We start from the raw sequence: 16,993 nt of genomic DNA, 5'->3' as shown, positions 1-16,993 counted from the left end.
GTCGTGACGAAGCTTCCCGTCGTGCCCCGCGCGCGGCGCTGAGGGCCCCGAGGAGCGGAGCGGCGGACGGGAGGAAGAGGAGGAGGAGGAGGAGGAGAAGAAGGGCGGGCGGGCGCTGCCGGACGGGGCGGCCCGCGGGGGGTCCCGGCGCCATGAGCAGCTCCGAGGAGGTGTCGTGGATCTCGTGGTTCTGCGGCCTGCGAGGCAACGAGTTCTTCTGCGAGGTGGGGGCGGGAAAGGGGAGGCCTGGGGGTGTGAGGCCTATTGGGGGGTGGGGGGAGGGGTGAGAGAGGTCTGGGGGGGGGGAGGGGGTTGAGGCCTGGGGGGGGGGAGGGATTTTTTGGGAGGGGATGAGAGAGGTCCTGGGGCGGGGGGGGGGGGCACAGGGCGTGTGGGGGAGGGATGAGGCCTGGGGGGGGGGAGAGGCCTGACGGGGGCGGGGGTTGAGGTTCTGTGGGGGGGGGGCGGTAAGGTCTGTGGGAGGGGGTGAGAGAGATCTGGGGGGGGGGGGTGAGGTCTGGGGGGGGAATTTGGGGGGGGGATTGAGGCCTGGGGGAAGGTGGGGAGGTGAGGGGCCGGGGGGGGGAGGAATATGGGGGGGGATTTGGGGGGGTGAGGTCTATAGGAGGGAGTGAGAGAGACCTGGGGGGGGGAGGCCTGGGGGGGGGGTGAGAGAGGTCTGGGGGGCTGTGAGGTCTATTGGGGGGGAAAGGGGGGGCCATGATGTTTGGGGGGGGGTGAAGTCTTTGGGGGGGAATGAGGCAGGATTTGGGGGGGGGGGTGGCATGAGGCCTGGGGGGAATTGGGGGGGGGGGGTTGAGGCCTTGGGAGGAGGGGGGGAGGTGAGGGGCCGGGGGGGGCGGGGAACATGGGGGGGGGGATTTGGGGGGGTGAGGTCTATAGGAGGGGGTGAGAGAGGCCTGGGGGGGGGGAGTGAGAGAGGTCTGGGGGGCTGTGAGGTCTATTGGGGGGGGGAAAAGGGGGGGGCATGATGTTTGGGGGGGGGGGTGAAGTCTTTGGGGGGAATGACGCAGAATTTGGGGGGGGGGGTGGCATGAGGCCTGGGGGGGAAATTTGGGGGGGGGATTGAGGCCTGGGGGAAGGGGGGGAGGTGAGGGGCTGGGGGGGGGACCTGGGGGGGCGATTTTAGGGGGGGAGGTTTGTGCGGTGAGGGCTGTGGGGGGGGCATGCAGCCTTGCGGGAGGGGGGGCCTGGGGGGGGGGAACATGGGGGGGTGAGGTCTATAGGAGGGGGTGAGAGAGAGCTGTGGGGGGGGGGGGAGGGAAGTGAGGCCTGGGGGGGGGGATGAGAGAGGCCTGGGGGGCTGTGAGGTCTATTGGGGGGGGGAAAAGGAGGGGGGCATGATGTTTGGGGGGGGGGTGAGGTCTTTGGGGGGAATGAGCAGGATTTGAGAGGGGGGGGGAACATGGGGGGGGGATTTTGGGGGGTGGGGTCTATAGGAGGGGGTGAGAGAGATCTTGGGGGGGGGGGGGGAGGTCTATGGGAGGGGATGAGTGAGGCCTTGGGGGGGGGGGTGAGAGAGGCTGGGGGGGGGGAGGGAGGTCTTTGGGGGGGTTGAGGCCTGTGGGGGGGGGGAGAGAGAGGTGGGGGGGGGGGTTGAGCCCTGGGGGGGGGGGGGGGGGGAAGGCTTCGGGGGGGGGGGCGTTGAGGTCTGTGGGGGGAGGGGGGTGAGAGATGCCTGGGGGGGGGGAGAGGCGTCGGGGGGGTGGGGGGTGAGAGGTAAGTGGGGGGGGGGTCTTTGGGGGGCTGAGGACTATGGGGGGGTGGTAAGAGAGGTCTGTGGGGGGGGGCATGATGTTTGTGGGGGGGGTGAGGTCTTTGGGGGGGGAAGGGGGGGGTGTATGATGTTTGTGGGGCTGTGAGGTCTATTGGGGGGGCCATGATGTTTGGGGGGGGGGGGTGAGGTCTTTGGGGGGGGGAAGGGGGGGCGTATGATATTTGTGGGGCTGTGAGGTCTATTGGGGGGGCCATGATGTTTGGGGGGGGGGGGGTGAGGTCTTTCTGGGGATTGAGGCAGGATTTGGGAGGGGGGGGCGGTGGCATGAGGCCTGGGGGGGGATTTGGGGGGGGAGATTGAAGCCTGGGGGAAGGTGGGGAGGTGAGGGGCTGGGGGGGGACCTGGGGGGGCGATTTTAGGGGGGGAGGTTTGTGCGGTGAGGGCTGTGGGGGGGGCATGCAGCCTTGCGGGAGGGGGGGCCTGGGGGGGGGAACATGGGGGGGGATTTGGGGGGGTGAGGTCTATAGGAGGGGGTGAGAGAGATCTTGGGGGGGGGGGGGAGGCCTATGGGAGGGGATGAGTGAGGCCTTGGGGGGGGGGGTGAGAGAGGCTGGGGGGGGGGAGGGAGGTCTTTGGGGGGGTTGAGGCCTGTGGGGGGGGGGGGAGAGGTGGGGGGGGTGAGGTCTGTGGGGGTGTGGGGGGGTGAGGCCTATGGGAGGGGGTGAGAGATGCCTGTGGGGGGGGGGGGAGAGGCCTCGGGGGGGGGGGGGTGAGAGGTAAGTGGGGGGGGGGTCTTTGGGGGGCTGAGGACTATGGGGGGTGGTAAGAGAGGTCTGTGGGGGGGGGCATGATGTTTGTGGGGGGGCGAGGTCTTTGGGGGGGGAAGGGGGGGGTGTATGATGTTTGTGGGGCTGTGAGGTCTATTGGGGGGGGGAAAGGGGGGGCATGATGTTTGGGGGGGGCGTGAGGTCTTTGGGGGGAATGAGGCAGGATTTGGGGGGGGGGCGGTGGCATGAGGCCTGAGGGGGGAATTTGGGGGGGGGATTGAGGCCTGGGGGAAGGGGGGGAGGTGAGGGGCTGGGGGGGGACCTGGGGGGGCGATTTTAGGGGGGGAGGTTTGTGCGGTGAGGGCTGTGGGGGGGGCATGCGGCCTTGCGGGAGGGGGGGCCTGGGGGGGGGGGGGGGGAACATGGGGGGGGATTTGGGGGGGGTGAGGTCTATAGGAGGGGGTGAGAGAGACCTGTGGGGGGGGGTGGGGGGGGGAGTGAGAGAGGCCTGGGGGGCTGTGAGGTCTATTGGGGGGGGGAAAAGGGGGGGGCATGATGTTTGGGGGGGGGGTGAGGTCTTTGGGGGGAATGAGGCAGGATTTGAGGGGGGGGGAACATGGGGGGGGGATTTTGGGGGGTGAGGTCTATAGGAGGGGGTGAGAGATGCCTGTGGGGGGGGGGGAGAGGCCTCGGGGGGGGGGGGGTGAGAGGTAAGTGGGGGGGGGGTCTTTGGGGGGCTGAGGACTATGGGGGGTGGTAAGAGAGGTCTGTGGGGGGGGGCATGATGTTTGTGGGGGGGCGAGGTCTTTGGGGGGGAAGGGGGGGGTGTATGATGTTTGTGGGGCTGTGAGGTCTATTGGGGGGGGGAAAGGGGGGGCATGATGTTTGGGGGGGGCGTGAGGTCTTTGGGGGGAATGAGGCAGGATTTGGGGGGGGGGCGGTGGCATGAGGCCTGAGGGGGGAATTTGGGGGGGGGATTGAGGCCTGGGGGAAGGGGGGGAGGTGAGGGGCTGGGGGGGGACCTGGGGGGGCGATTTTAGGGGGGGAGGTTTGTGCGGTGAGGGCTGTGGGGGGGGCATGCGGCCTTGCGGGAGGGGGGGCCTGGGGGGGGGGGGGGGAACATGGGGGGGGATTTGGGGGGGGTGAGGTCTATAGGAGGGGGTGAGAGAGACCTGTGGGGGGGGGTGGGGGGGGGAGTGAGAGAGGCCTGGGGGGCTGTGAGGTCTATTGGGGGGGGGAAAAGGGGGGGGCATGATGTTTGGGGGGGGGGTGAGGTCTTTGGGGGGAATGAGGCAGGATTTGAGGGGGGGGGAACATGGGGGGGGGATTTTGGGGGGTGAGGTCTATAGGAGGGGGTGAGAGATGCCTGTGGGGGGGGGGGGGGAGAGGCCTCGGGGGGGGGGGGGTGAGAGGTAAGTGGGGGGGGGGTCTTTGGGGGGCTGAGGACTATGGGGGGTGGTAAGAGAGGTCTGTGGGGGGGGGCATGATGTTTGTGGGGGGGCGTGAGGTCTTTGGGGGGGGAAGGGGGGGGTGTATGATGTTTGTGGGGCTGTGAGGTCTATGGGGGGGGGGGAAGGGGGGGCGTGATGTTTGGGGGGGGCGTGAGGTCTTTGGGGGGAATGAGGCAGGATTTGGGGGGGGGGCGGTGGCATGAGGCCTGAGGGGGGAATTTGGGGGGGGGATTGAGGCCTGGGGGAAGGGGGGGAGGTGAGGGGCTGGGGGGGGACCTGGGGGGGCGATTTTAGGGGGAGAGGTTTGTGCGGTGAGGGCTGTGGGGGGGGCATGCGGCCTTGCGGGAGGGGGGGCCTGGGGGGGGGGGGGAACATGGGGGGGGATTTGGGGGGGGTGAGGTCTATAGGAGGGGGTGAGAGAGATGTGGGGGGGGGGGGGGGGGGAAGTGAGGCCTGGGGGGGGGATGAGAGAGGCCTGGGGGGCTGTGAGGTCTATTGGGGGGGGGAAAAGGGGGGGGCATGATGTTTGGGGGGGGGGGGGGGGGGTGAGGTCTTTGGGGGGAATGAGGCAGGATTTGAGAGGGGGGGGGAACATGGGGGGGGGATTTTGGGGGGTGAGGTCTATAGGAGGGGGTGAGAGAGATCTTGGGGGGGGGGGGGAGGTCTATGGGAGGGGATGAGTGAGGCCTTGGGGGGGGGGTGAGAGAGGCTGGGGGGGGGGGAGGGAGGTCTTTGGGGGGGTTGAGGCCTGTGGGGGGGGGGGGGGGGCGAGAGAGGTGGGGGGGGTGAGCCCTGGGGGGGGGGCGTTGAGGTCTGTGGGGGGAGGGGGGTGAGAGATGCCTGGGGGGGGGGAGAGGCGTCGGGGGGGTGGGGGGTGAGAGGTAAGTGGGGGGGGGGTCTTTGGGGGGCTGAGGACTATGGGGGGGTGGTAAGAGAGGTTTGTGGGGGGGGGCATGATGTTTGTGGGGGGGTGAGGTCTTTGGGGGGGGAAGGGGGGGGGGCGTATGATGTTTGTGGGGCTGTGAGGTCTATGGGGGGGGGGGAAGGGGGGGCATGATGTTTGGAGGGGGCGTGAGGTCTTTGGGGGGAATGAGGCAGGATTTGGGGGGGGGGCGGTGGCATGAGGCCTGGGGGGGAATTTGGGGGGGGGGGGGGGGGAGGTGAGGGGCCGGGGGGGGGACATGGGGGGGGGGATTTTAGGGGGGGAGGTTTCTGGGGGGGAGGAGGGGGGGGCTGTGGGGTGAGGTTTATGTTTGGGGGGGGATAATAGGGGTAGGTTTGTGGGGTGAGGTTTATGGGGGGCTATAGGGGGGGCGGGGGGGCAGGGGGGGCCTTTGGGGTGAGATCTATGGGGGGGGTCCTGTGGGGGGGGGGGGGGGTCCTACAGGGGGGGCTTTTGGGATGAGGTTTATGTTGGGGGGGGCAATAGGGGAAGGTTTGTGGGGTGAGGTTTATGGGGGGCTATAGGGGGAGTGGGGGGGCTGGGGGGGAGTTTTGTGGGGTGAGATCTATGGGGGGGGGGTCCTGTGGGGTGAGGTTTATTTGGGGAGGGTGCAATAGGGGAAGTTTTGTGTGGTGAGGTTTATGGGGGGGCTATGGGGGGGGTGGGGGGGGCCTTTGGGGTGAGGTTTATGTTTGGGGGGGGGGCAATAGGGGAAGGTTTGTGGGGTGAGGTTTATGGGGGGTCCTACAGGGGGGTGGGGGTCCTACAGGGGGGGCTTTTGGGGTGAGGTTGATGTTGGGGGGGGGGGCAATGGGGGAAGGTTTGTGGGATGAGGTTTATGGGGGGGGCTTTAGGGGGTGTGGGGGGGAGTTTTGTGGGGTGAGATCTATGGGGGGGGGTCCTGTGGGGTGAGGTTTATGGGGGGCTATAGGGGGGTGGGGGGGGCTTTTGGGGTGGGGTTTATGTTTGGGTTGGGGGCAATAGGGGAAGGTTTATGGGGTGAGGTTTATGGGAGGGCTATAGGGGGGGTCTTTGGGGTGAGTTTTATTTGGGGGGGGGCAGTAGGGGAAGGTTTGTGGGGTGAGGTTTATGGGGGGGCTATAGGGGGCGTGGGGGGGTGGGGGGGGCTTTTGGGGTGAGGTTTATGTTTGGGGGGGCAATAGGGGAAGGTTTGTGGGGTGAGGTTTATGGGGTGCAGGCCCTATGGGGGGGGGGGAGGTTTTTGGGGGGGGGGAGGTTTATGGGATGGAGGTAATATGGGGGGGTTATGGGATGGAGTTAATGGGGGGGGGGTTGTGGGGTGAAGCCTATTTGGGGGGCCCTATAGGGGATGGGGGATGGGACACCCATAGGGGGGGATCTGTGGGGTGGGGGCTATGGGGTCGAAGCTATTTGGGGGGCCCTATAAGGGGCCAGTGGGGGGTTTGTGGGGGGAGTTTTGTGGTGTGAGGTTTATGGGGGGCTATAGGGGGGGTGGGGGGGCTTTGGGGTGAGGTTGATGTTTGGGGGGGCAATAGGGGAAGGTTTGTGGGGTGAGGTTTATGGGGGGGCTGTAAAGGGGGTGGGGGGGCCTTTGGGGTGAGGTTTATGTTTGGGGGGGCAATGGGGGAAGGTTTGTGGGGTGAGGTTTATGGGGGGGGGGCTATAGGGGGGTGCGGGGGCTTTTGGGGTGAGGTTGATGTTTGGGGGGGGCAATAGGGGAAGGTTTGTGGGGTGAGGTTTATGGGGGGGGGCTATAGGGGGTGGGGGGGGGCGGAGGGGTTCTGTGGGGTGAGGTTTATGTTTGGGGGGGGGCAACAGGGGGAGTTTTGTGGGGTGAGGTTTATGGGGGGGCTTTTGGGGCGGGGGCGGACTGGGGGGGCTTTTGGGGTAAGGTTTATGTTTGGGGGGGGATCATAGGGGAAGGTTTATGGGGTGAGGTTTATGGGGGGCTATAGGGGGGGTGGGAGGGTTTTGGGGTGAGGTTTATGTTTGGGGGGGCAATAGGGGAAGGTTTGTGGGGTGAGGTTTATGGGGGGGCTATAGGGGGGGCGGAGGGACGGGGGGGTCTTTGGGGTGAGGTTGATGTTTGGGGGGGGGCAATAGGGGAAGGTTTGTGGGGTGAGGTTTATGGGGGGTCCTACAGGGGGTTGGGGGGGGGCCTTTGGGGTGGGGTTTATGTTTGGGGGGGGCAATAGGGGAAGGTTTATGGGGTGAGGTTCATGGGAGGGCTATAGGGGGGGTCTTTGGGGTGAGTTTTATTTGGGGGGGGCAGTAGGGGAAGGTTTGTGGGGTGAGGTTTATGGGGGGGCTATAGGGGGTGTGGGGGGGCTGGGGGGGGAGTTTTGTGGGGTGAGATCTATGGGGGGGGTGTCTTGTGGGGTGAGGTTTATGTTGGGGGGGGGGCAATGGGGGAAGGTTTGTGGGATGAGGTTTATGGGGGGGGGCTTTAGGGGGTGTGGGGGGGAGTTTTGTGGGGTGAGATCTATGGGGGGGTGTCCTGTGGGGTGAGGGTTATGTTTGGGATGGGGGCAATAGGGGAAGGTTTGTGGGGTGAGGTTTATGGGGGGGCTGTAGGGGGGGTGGGGGGGCTTTTGGGGTGAGGTTTGTGTAGGGGGGGAGGCAATAGGGGAAGGTTTGTGGGGTGAGGTTTATGGGGGGGCTTTAGGGGGTGTGGGGGGGCTCTGGGGAGTTTTGTGGGGTGAGATCTATGGGGGGGGTCCTGTGGGGTGAGGTTTATGTTTGGGTTGGGGGCAATAGGGGAAGGTTTGTGGGGTGAGGTTTATGGGGGGCTATAGGGGGGGTGGGGGGGCTTTTGGGATGGGGTTTATGTTTGGGGTGGGGGCAATAGGGGAAGGTTTGTGGGGTGAGGTTTGTGGGGGGGCTATAGGGGGGGTCTTTGGGGTGAGTTTTATTTGGGGGGGGGCAATAGGGGAAGGTTTGTGGGGTGAGGTTTATGGGGGGGCTTTAGGGGGGTCGGGGGGGGTCTTTGGGGTGAGGTTTATGTTTGGGGGGGAAATAGGGGAAGGTTTGTGGGGTGAGGTTTATGGGGGGGCTATAGGGGGGGTGGGGGGGGGCTTTTGGGGTGAGGTTGATGTTTGGGGGGGGATAATAGGGGAAGGTTTGTGGGGTGAGGTTTATGGGGGGTCCTATAGGGGGAGTGGGGGTCCTACAGGGGGGGCTTTTGGGGTGAGGTTTATGTTTGGGGGGGGCAATCGGGGAAGGTTTGTGGGGTGAGGTTTATGGGGGGGCTTTAGGGGGTGTGGGGGGGCTCTGGGGAGTTTTGTGGGGTGAGATCTATTGGGGGGGTTCTGTGGGGTGAGGTTTATGTTTGGGGTGGGGGCAGTAGGGGAAGGTTTGTGGGGTGAGGTTTATGGGGGGGTGGGGGGTTTTTGGGGTGAGGTTTATGTTTGGGGGGGGCAATAGCGGAAGGTTTGTGGGGTGAGGTTTATGGGGGGGCTATAGGGGGGTCTTTGGGGTCAGTTTTATTTGGGGGGGGGGCAGTAGGGGAAGGTTTGTGGGGTGAGGTTTGTGGGGGGGCTATAAGGGTTGCGGGGGGGGCCTTTGGGGTGAGGTTTATGTTTGGGGGGGCAATAGGGGAAGGTTTGTGGGGTGAGGTTCATTGGGGGGCCTATAGGGGGCGTGGGGGGGGCCGGGGGGGGGCCTTTGGGGTGAGATCTATGGGGGGGGTCCTGTGGGGTGAGGTTTATGGTGGGGGGGTGCAATAGGGGAAGGTTTGTGGGGTGAGGTTTATGGGGGGGCTATAGGGGGTGGGGGGGGTCCTGTGGGGTGAGGTTGATGTTTGGGGGGGGCAATAGGGGAAGTTTTGTGGGGTGAGGTTTATGGGGGGTTATAGGGCGTGGGGGGGCATTTTGGGGTGAGGTTTATGTTTGGGGTGGGGGCAATAGGGGAAGGTTTGTGGGGTGAGGTTTATGGGGTGCAGGCCCTATGGGGGGGGGGAGGTTTTTGGGGGGGGGAGGTTTATGGGATGGAGGTAATATGGGGGGGTTATGGGATGGAGTTAATGGGGGGGGGGTTGTGGGGTGAAGCCTATTTGGGGGGCCCTATAGGGGATGGGGGATGGGACACCCATAGGGGGGGATCTGTGGGGTGGGGGCTATCGGGTCGAAGCTATTTGGGGGGCCCTATAAGGGGCCAGTGGGGGTTTATGGGGGGAGTTTTGTGGGGTGAGGTTTATGGGGGGCTATAGGGGGGGTGGGGGGGCTTTTGGGGTGAGGTTGATGTTTGGGGGGGGGACAATAGGGGAAGGTTTGTAGGGTGAGGTTTATGGGGGGGCTATAGGGGGGGTGGGGGGGCTTTTGGGGTGAGGTTGATGTTTGGGGGGGGGGCAATAGGGGAAGGTTTGTGGGGTGAGGTTTATGGGGTGCAGGCCCTATGGGGGGGGGGGAGGTTTTTGGGGGTGGGAGGGCTTATGGGATGGAGGTAATATGGGGGGGGGTTGTGGGGTGAAGCCTATTTGGGGGGCCCTATAGGGGATGGGAGATGGGACACCCATAGGGGGGGATCTGTGGGGTGGGGGCTATGGGGTCGAAGCTATTTGGGGGGCCCTATAAGGGGCCAGTGGGGGTTTATGGGGGGAGTTTTGTGGGGTGAGGTTTATGGGGGGTGGTTTTGTGGGGGATTTATGGGGTGAAGCCTCTATGGGGGTTTTTATAGGGAAGGGGGGAGGTTTATGGGGGAGTTGCGTGGGGTGAGGTTTTGGGGTGGGGGGGTCTGTGGGATGAAACCTATATGGGGGATCTTATAGGGGATGGGGGGGGGGTTTATGGGGAGAGGTGTAAGGGGGGAGGTTTTGTGGGGGATCTATGGGGTGAAATGTTTATGGGGTCCTTATAGGGAAGAGGGGGAGGTTTATGGGGGGGGGGCTATGGGGTGAAACCTACTTGGGAGGCCCTATAGGGGATGGGGGAGGTTTATGGGGTGGGGACCTCAGGGGGGGTTTGGGGGGGGCTGTATGGGGTGAGGGCTGTGGGGGGGGTTGTTATGGGGTGAGGATTTTTTGGGGGGTTTTATGGGGTGGAGTTTGTGGGGGTTGTTATGGGGTGATGTGCAGGGGGAGATGCGAAGTTATGGGGTGGTCCTATAAAGGGGGGTATGGAAATAAGGTTTGGGGGAGGGGGTTTGCTATGGGGTGAGGGGTGTGGGGCAAAATATGGGGTGAGGGGGGTGGGGAGGGGGGCTCTGTGGGGTGAGCTGTGGGAGGGGGTTTGTTGAGGGGCTTTGGGGGGGCTGTGGGGTTATGGGGTGGGGGGGGGGTTGGGAGGATGTGGGGTGGGGTTATGGGGCGCTATGGGGCAGGGCGCTGTGGGGTGATGCTATGGGGCGGCTATGGGGCAGTGCCATGGGGGAGGGTGCTATGGGGCAGCCGTGGGGCTGAAGCTATGGGGCAGCGCCGTGGGGCAGCACTATGGGACAGGTGTGTGGCGCAGGTGTGGGGCTGGCGCCGTGGGGCAGCACTGTGGGGCAGGTGTGGGGCGGTGCTGTGGGGCAGCACTATGGGGCAGGTGTGGGGCAGCGCTGTGGGGCAGTACTATGGGGCAGGCGTGGGGCGGCGCTGTGGGGCAGCACTATAGGGCAGGTGTGGGGCGGCGCTGTGGGGCAGCACTATGGGGCAGCACTATGGGGCAGCGCTGTGGGGCAGCGCTGTGGGGCAGTACTATGGGGCAGGCGTGGGGCGGCGCTGTGGGGCAGCACTATAGGGCAGGTGTGGGGCGGCGCTGTGGGGCAGCACTATGGGGCAGGTGTGGGGCTGGCGCTGTGGGGCATCGCTATGGGGCAGGTGTGGGGCTGACGCTATGGGGCAGCCGTGGGGTGGTGCTGTGGGGCGGCGCTGTGGGGCGGTGCTGTGCGGCAGGCGTGGGGCTGAGGCGGCGCTATGGGGCAGCGCTATGGGGCAGGCGTGGGGCTGAGGTAGCGTGTGGCGCTGTGGGGCAGTGCTATGGGGTGGCGCTGTGGGGAAGGCATGGGGTGGTGCTATGGGGCAGCTGTGGGGCGGCGCTATAGGGCAGTGCTATGGGACAGATGTGGGGCTGACTCTATGGGGCAGCGCCGTGGGGCAGAGCTATGGGGCAGGCGTGGGGCTGGGGCGGCGCTATGGGGCAGTGCTGTGGGGCAGGCGTGGGGCTGAGGCGGCGCTCTGGGGCAGGCGTGGGGCTGATACTATGGGGCGGCGCTATGGGGCAGCCGTGGGGTGTCGCTATGGGGCAGCTGGGGGGTGGTGCTATGGGGCAGCCTTGGGGTGGCGCTGTGGGACAGCTGTGGGGCAGGTGTGGGGCTGACTCTATGGGGTGGCGCTATGGGGAGGTGCTATGGGGCAGCACCATGGGGCTGATGCTATGGGGCAGTGCTGTGGGCCTGAGGCGGTGTGTGGAGTTATGGGGTAGCCGTGGGGCGGCGCTATGGGGCGGCGCCATGGGGCAGGCGTGGTGCGGTGCCATGGGGCGGCGCTGTGGGGCGGCGCTGTGGGGCAGGCGTGGTGTGGCGCTATGGGGCAGCCGTGGGGCGGCGCTATGGGGCAGGCGTGGGGCTGAGGTGGCGCTATGGGGCAGCGCTGTGGGGCGGTGCTGTGGGGCAGCCATGGGGTGTCGCTATGGGGCAGGCATGGGGTGGTGCTATGGGGCAGCCGTGGGGCGGCGCTGTGGGGCAGCACCATGGGGTGGCGCTATGGGGCAGGCGTAGGGCTGAGGCGGCGCTGTGGGGCGGCACTATGGGGCAGCGCTGTGGGGCTGAGGCGGAGCTATGGGGCGGCGCTATGGGGCAGGTGTGGGGCTGAGGCGGCGCTGTGGGGCAGCGCTATGGGGCGGCACTATGGGGCAGCGCTATGGGGCGGCGTTATGGGGCAGCGCTGTGGGGCTGGCGCGGCGCTGTGGGGCGGCGCTGTGGGGCGGCACTATGGGGCAGCGCTGTGGGGCTGAGGCGGCGTGTGGCGCTATGGGGCGGCGCTATGGGGCGGCGCTATGGGGCAGCGCTATGGGACAGCGCTGTGGGGCTGAGGCGGTGTGTGGCGCTATGGGGCGGCGCTGTGGGGCAGTGCTGTGGGGCAGCGCTATGGGGCAGCCATGGGGCGGCGCTATGGGGCGGCGCTATGGGGCGGCGCTATGGGGCGGCGCTATGGGTCGGTGCTATGGGGCAGCGCTGTGGGGCAGCGCCGTGGGGCTGAGGCGGCGTGTGGCGCTATGGGGCAGCCATGGGGCAGCGCTGTGGGGCAGCCGTGGGGCTGAGGCGGCGTGTGGCGCTATGGGTCGGCACTCTGGGGCGGCGCTGTGGGGCAGCGCCATGGGGCAGCGCTATGGGGCAGCGCTGTGGGGCAGCACTGTGGGGCTGAGGCGGCGTGTGGCGCTGTGGGGCAGCGCTGTGGGGCAGGCATGGGGCTGAGGCTGCGTGTGGCGCTATGGGGCAGCGCTGTGGGGCAGCCGTGGGGCTGAGGCGGCGTGTGGCGCTATGGGGCAGCGCTGTGGGGCTGAGGCGGCGTGTGGCACCATGGGGCAGCGCTGTGGGGCAGCGCTGTGGGGCAGGCATGGGGCTGAGGCGGCGTGTGGCGCTATGGGGCAGCGCTGTGGGGCAGCGCCGTGGGGCTGAGGCGGCATGTGGCACCATGGGGCAGCGCTGTGGGGCGGCGCTATGGGGCAGCGCTATGGGTCGGCACTCTGGGGCAGCGCTATGGGGCGGCGCTATGGGGCGGCACTATGGGGCAGCGCTGTGGGGTGGCACTATGGGGCAGCGCTGTGGGGCTGAGGCGGCGTGTGGTGCTATGGGGCGGCGCTATGGGGCGGCGCTGTGGGGCAGCGCTGTGGGGCTGAGGCGGCGTGTGGCGCTATGGGGCAGCGCTGTGGGGCAGCCGTGGGGCTGAGGCGGCGTGTGGCGCTATGGGGCAGCGCTATGGGACAGCGCTGTGGGGCTGAGGCGGCGTGTGGCACCATGGGGCGGCGCTGTGTGGCAGCGCTGTGGGGCTGAGGCGGCGTGTGGCGCTGTGGGGCAGCGCTGTGGGGCAGGCATGGGGCTGAGGCTGCGTGTGGCGCTATGGGGCAGCGCTGTGGGGCAGCTGTGGGGCTGAGGCGGCGTGTGGCGCTATGGGGCAGCGCTGTGGGGCAGCTGTGGGGCTGAGGCGGCGTGTGGCGCTGTGGGGCGGCGCTGTGGGGCGGCGCTGTGGGGCAGCCGTGGGGCTGAGGCGGCGTGTGGCGCTATGGGGCAGCGCTGTGGGGCAGCTGTGGGGCTGAGGCGGCGTGTGGCGCTGTGGGGCAGCGCTATGGGGCGGCGCTATGGGGCAGCGCTATGGGTCGGCACTCTGGGGCAGCGCTATGGGGCGGCGCTATGGGGCGGCGCTATGGGGCAGCGCTGTGGGGCGGCACTATGGGGCAGCGCTGTGGGGCTGAGGCGGTGTGTGGCGCTATGGGGCAGCGCTGTGGGGCAGCCGTGGGGCTGAGGCGGCGTGTGGCGCTATGGGGCAGCGCTGTGGGGCAGGCATGGGGCTGAGGCTGCGTGTGGTGCTATGGGGCAGCGCTGTGGGGCAGCGCCGTGGGGCTGAGGCGGCATGTGGCACCATGGGGCAGCGCTGTGGGGCGGCGCTATGGGGCAGCGCTATGGGTCGGCACTCTGGGGCAGCGCTATGGGGCGGCGCTGTGGGGCGGCACTATGGGGCAGCGCTGTGGGGCGGCACTATGGGGCAGCGCTGTGGGGCTGAGGCGGCGTGTGGTGCTATGGGGCGGCGCTATGGGGCAGCGCTGTGGGGCAGCCGTGGGGCTGAGGCGGCGTGTGGCGCTATGGGGCAGCGCTGTGGGGCAGCTGTGGGGCTGAGGCGGCGTGTGGCGCTGTGGGGCGGCGCTGTGGGGCGGCGCTGTGGGGCGGCGCTGTGGGGCAGCCGTGGGGCTGAGGCGGCGTGTGGCGCTATGGGGCAGCGCTGTGGGGCAGCTGTGGGGCTGAGGCGGCGTGTGGCGCTGTGGGGCGGCGCTGTGGGGCAGCCGTGGGGCTGAGGCGGCGTGTGGCGCTATGGGGCAGCGCTGTGGGGCAGCCGTGGGGCTGAGGCGGCGTGTGGCGCTGTGGGGCAGCGCTGTGGGGCGGCGCTATGGGGCGGCGCTGTGGGGCAGCCGTGGGGCTGAGGCGGCGTGTGGCGCTATGGGGCAGCGCTGTGGGGCAGCCGTGGGGCTGAGGCGGCGTGTGGCGCAGGTGGACGAGGATTACATCCAGGACAAGTTCAACCTGACCGGGCTGAACGAACAGGTGCCGCACTACCGCCAGGCGCTCGACATGATCCTCGACCTCGAGCCCGGTCAGCGGGGGGGCTGGGGGGTATGGGGGGGGTTATGGGGTGATACGGGGGGCTGGGGGGGTTATGGGGTGGTATGGGGGGCTGGAGGGGGTTATGGGGGGCTGGAGAGTATGGGGGGGGGGATGGGGTGATACGGGGGGCTGGAGGGGGTTATGGGGTGGTATGGGGGGGATGGGGGGGGTTATGGGGTGGTGGGGGGAGCTGGGAGGGGGTTATGGGGTGGTATGGGGTGCTGGGGGGGGTATGGGGTGGTATGGGGGTGGGGGGGGGTATGGGGTGGTGAGGGGGCGTTATGGGGTGGTTATGGGGGGGTATGGGGGCTGGAGGGGGTTATGGGGTATGGGGGGGTTATGGGGTGGTTATGGGGGGGTATTGGGGGGATGGGGGGGGGTTATGGGGGAGCTGGGGGGGTTATGGGGTGATACAGGGGGCTGGGGGGGGGTATGCGGTGGTTATGGGGGGGTATTGGGGGGCTCTGGGGGGGTATGGGGGGGCTGGGGGGGCTTATGGGGTGGTATGGGGGGCTGGGGGGGGGTATGGGGGGGTTTGGGGTGGTGGGAGGGGGTTATGGGGTGCTGGGGGGGTTATGGGGTGGTATGAGGAGGAGTTATGGGGGGCTGGGAGGGGGTTATGGGGTGGAATGGGGGGGTTATGGGGTGCTGGGGGGGTTATGGGGTGATATGGGGGGGAGTTATGGGGGGCTGGGGGGGGTTATGGGGTGGTATGGGGGGTTTATGGGGTGCTGGGGGGGTTATGAGGTGGTATGGGGAGGAGTTATGGGGGGCTGGGGGGGGTTATGGGGTGGTATGGGGGGCTGGGGGGGGTATGGGGGGGTTATGGGGTGGTGGGAGGGGGTTATGGGGTGCTGGGGGGGTTATGGGGTGGTATGGGGAGGAGTTATGGGGGGCTGGGGGGGGTTATGGGGTGTTATGGGGGGGCCGGGGGGGGCTATGGGGCGGTGTGGGACATTATAAGGCCGTTATAGGGGTGGTGTGGGGTGCAGTGGGGCATTATAGGGCCGTTATAAGGGCGCAGTGGGGTGGTGTGGGGCAGAGCGTTATAGGGCCGTTATGGGATGGTGTGGGGTGCAGTGGGGCATTATAGGGCCATTATAGGGGCACAGTGGGGCAGTGTGGGGTACAGTGGGCCACTATAGGGCCGTTATAGGGGTGCAGTGGGGCGTTATAGGGCCATTATAGGGGCGCTGTGGGGCTCAGTGGGCCGTTATACGGCTGTTATAGGGGCGGTGTGGGGTGGTGTGGGCCTTTATAGGGCTGTTATAGGGCCGTTATAAGGCCATTATAGGGGCAGTGTGGGGCGCAGTGGGGCGGTGTGGGCCTTTATAGGGCCTTTTTAGGGCCGTTATAGGGGAGCTATGGAGCGTTATAGGGGCGGTGTAGGGTGCAGTGGGCCGTTATAGGGCCGTTATAGGGGCGGTGTGGGGCACTATGGGGCGGTGTGGGGTGTTATAGGGTCATTATAGGGGTGGTGTGGGGTACAGTGGGGCATTATAGGGCCATTATAGTGGCGCAGTGGGGCGTTATAGGGCCGTTATAAGGCCCTGATAGGGGCGGTGTGGGGCGCAGTGGGGCGGTGTGGGCTGTTATAGGGCCGTTATAGGGGCGCTATGGGGCGCAGTGGGGCGTTATAGGGCCGTTACAGGGGCGCTATGGGGGCGTTATAGGGGCATTGTGGGGCCGTTATAGGGGCGCTGTGGGGTGCAGTGGGCCGTTATAGGGGCGCTATGGGGCCGTTATAGGGGCATTATAGGACCGTTATAGGGGTGGTGTGGGGTGCTATGGGGTGTTACAGGGCTGTTATAGGGACGCTATGGGGCGCTGTGGGGTGGTGTGGGCCATTATAGGGGCGCAGTGGGGCGTTATAGGGCCGTTATAAGGCCATTACAGGGGCGCTATGGGGCACAGTGGGGTGTTATAGGGCCGGTGTGGGGCGGTGTGGGCCGTTATAGGGGCACAGTGGGGTGTTATAGGGCCGTTATAGGGCCGGTGTGGGGCACAGTGAGTTGTTATAGGGCCGTTATAGGGCCGGTGTGGGGCACAGTGAGTTGTTATAGGGCCGTTATAGGGCCGGTGTGGGGCACAGTGAGTTGTTATAGGGGCACTATGGGGCGCAGTGGGGCGTTATAGGGGTGGTGTGTGGTACAGTGGGCTGTTATAGGGCCGTTATAGGGGCGCTGTGGGGCACAGTGAGTTGTTATAGGGCTGTTATAGGGGTGCTGTGGGGCGCTATGGGGCGCAGTGGGGTGTTATAGGGTCTTTATAGGGGCGCTATGGGGCGCAGTGGGGTGTTATAGGGTCTTTATAGGGCAGTGTGGGGTGCTATGGGGCGCAGTGGGGTGTTATAGGGCTGTTATAGGGGCAGTGTGGGGTGCTATGGGGCGCAGTGGGGCGCTATGGGGCGCAGTGGGGCTGAGGCTGCGTTATAGGGCCGTTATAGGGGCGCTATGGGGCGCAGTGGGGCTGAGGCCGCGTTATAGGGCCGTTATAGGAGCGCTGTGGGGTGCAGTGGGGTGTTATAGGGCCGTTATAGGGGCGGAGTAGGGCGCAGTGGGGCGCTATGGGGCTGAGGCGGCCTTGTGGGGGTGTTATAGGGATGCTGTGGGGTGCAGTAGGGTGTTCTAGAGGCACTATGGGGCGCAGTGGGGCGTTATAGGGGCGCTATGGGGCATTATAGGGGTGCAGTGGGGCGTTATAGGGGAACTATAGGGCGTTATAGGGCCATTATAGGGCCGTTATAGGGGTGATGTGGGACGCTATGGGGTGCAGTGGGGCATTTTAGGGCCCTTATAGGGCCATTATAGGGGTGGTG

At 66.6% G+C, this 16,993-nt stretch overlaps 1 protein-coding gene across 2 annotated transcripts in view; it reads left to right on the top strand.

Moving 5' to 3' along the window:
• Positions 1-22: 22 nt before the first annotated feature.
• The window catches only part of CSNK2B (casein kinase 2 beta), a 41,223-nt gene continuing 24,252 nt past the window's right edge, over positions 23-16,993 (top strand). Inside the window, exons 1-2 of one of the 2 annotated variants that reach the window (XM_090129270.1) lie at positions 23-224; positions 14,116-14,164. In XM_090129270.1, coding sequence (XP_089985396.1) covers positions 153-224; positions 14,116-14,164 — 121 coding nt within the window. In that variant the 5' untranslated portion in view covers positions 23-152. Of the gene's footprint in view, positions 225-14,061; positions 14,165-16,993 lie in introns of both variants that reach the window. The other variant, XM_090129269.1, reaches the window with a different exon arrangement.

Source organism: Phasianus colchicus, chromosome 35 (genome assembly GCF_987193195.1).
Source record: "Phasianus colchicus chromosome 35, bPhaCol1.hap1.1, whole genome shotgun sequence".
Taxonomy (NCBI): Eukaryota; Metazoa; Chordata; class Aves; order Galliformes; family Phasianidae; genus Phasianus; species Phasianus colchicus.
Note: the sequence above shows the minus strand (reverse complement) of the source record. Positions and strands in the feature narration are given on the sequence as shown.